The sequence below is a fragment of the Chaetura pelagica genome, unplaced genomic scaffold, assembly GCF_000747805.2.
Source record: "Chaetura pelagica isolate M959 unplaced genomic scaffold, ChaPel_1.0 scaffold927, whole genome shotgun sequence".
NCBI classification, from domain to species: domain Eukaryota; kingdom Metazoa; phylum Chordata; class Aves; order Apodiformes; family Apodidae; genus Chaetura; species Chaetura pelagica.
In genome coordinates this window covers 213,472-213,940 of record NW_009954109.1, presented here as the reverse complement: position 1 = coordinate 213,940, position 469 = coordinate 213,472, and the positions used below count along the sequence as shown (strand labels likewise).

General features: G+C 39.9%; 1 protein-coding gene across 1 annotated transcript in view; it reads left to right on the top strand.

Annotated features, from left to right (window-relative positions):
• Positions 1–213: 213 nt before the first annotated feature.
• SYK (spleen tyrosine kinase) overlaps positions 214–469 on the top strand; it is a 36,037-nt gene continuing 35,781 nt past the window's right edge. Inside the window, 2 exon segments of the mRNA XM_010002535.1 lie at positions 214–466; position 469. The exon segment at position 469 is cut by the window's right edge and continues 154 nt beyond it. Coding sequence (XP_010000837.1) covers positions 214–466; position 469 — 254 coding nt within the window.

Genomic DNA, 469 nt, shown 5'->3' with positions numbered 1-469 from the left:
TTGGAATATAGAAAGACAGATTTTAACAAGATAAAAATAAAAATACTATCTTCATCCTGAAATCTTTTTTAAAATGTTTTACCAACATACCGCATGTGAGCTACCATGTTACTGGTTTATCCTCTGTTTTTTTTCAACTGATACTCATGTCTCTGTCTTTGTTTTTCAGATATAGAATACTAATTTTGCTACTTGGAGAAAAAGTAAACAAACATGGCTTCCAACACAGTGAACCCTGCTAACCATTTGCCGTACTTCTTTGGCAATATTACACGTGAAGAAGCTGAGGAGTATCTGATGCAAGGAGGACTGAGTGATGGTCTGTACTTGCTCCGACAAAGCCGGAATTACCTGGGAGGCTTTGCCTTATCCTTGGCCCATGGAAGGAAGGTTCATCATTATACAATTGAGAGGGAGCTGAGTGGCTCATATGCTATTGCAGGAGGCAAGTCCCATGCCAGTCCTGCTG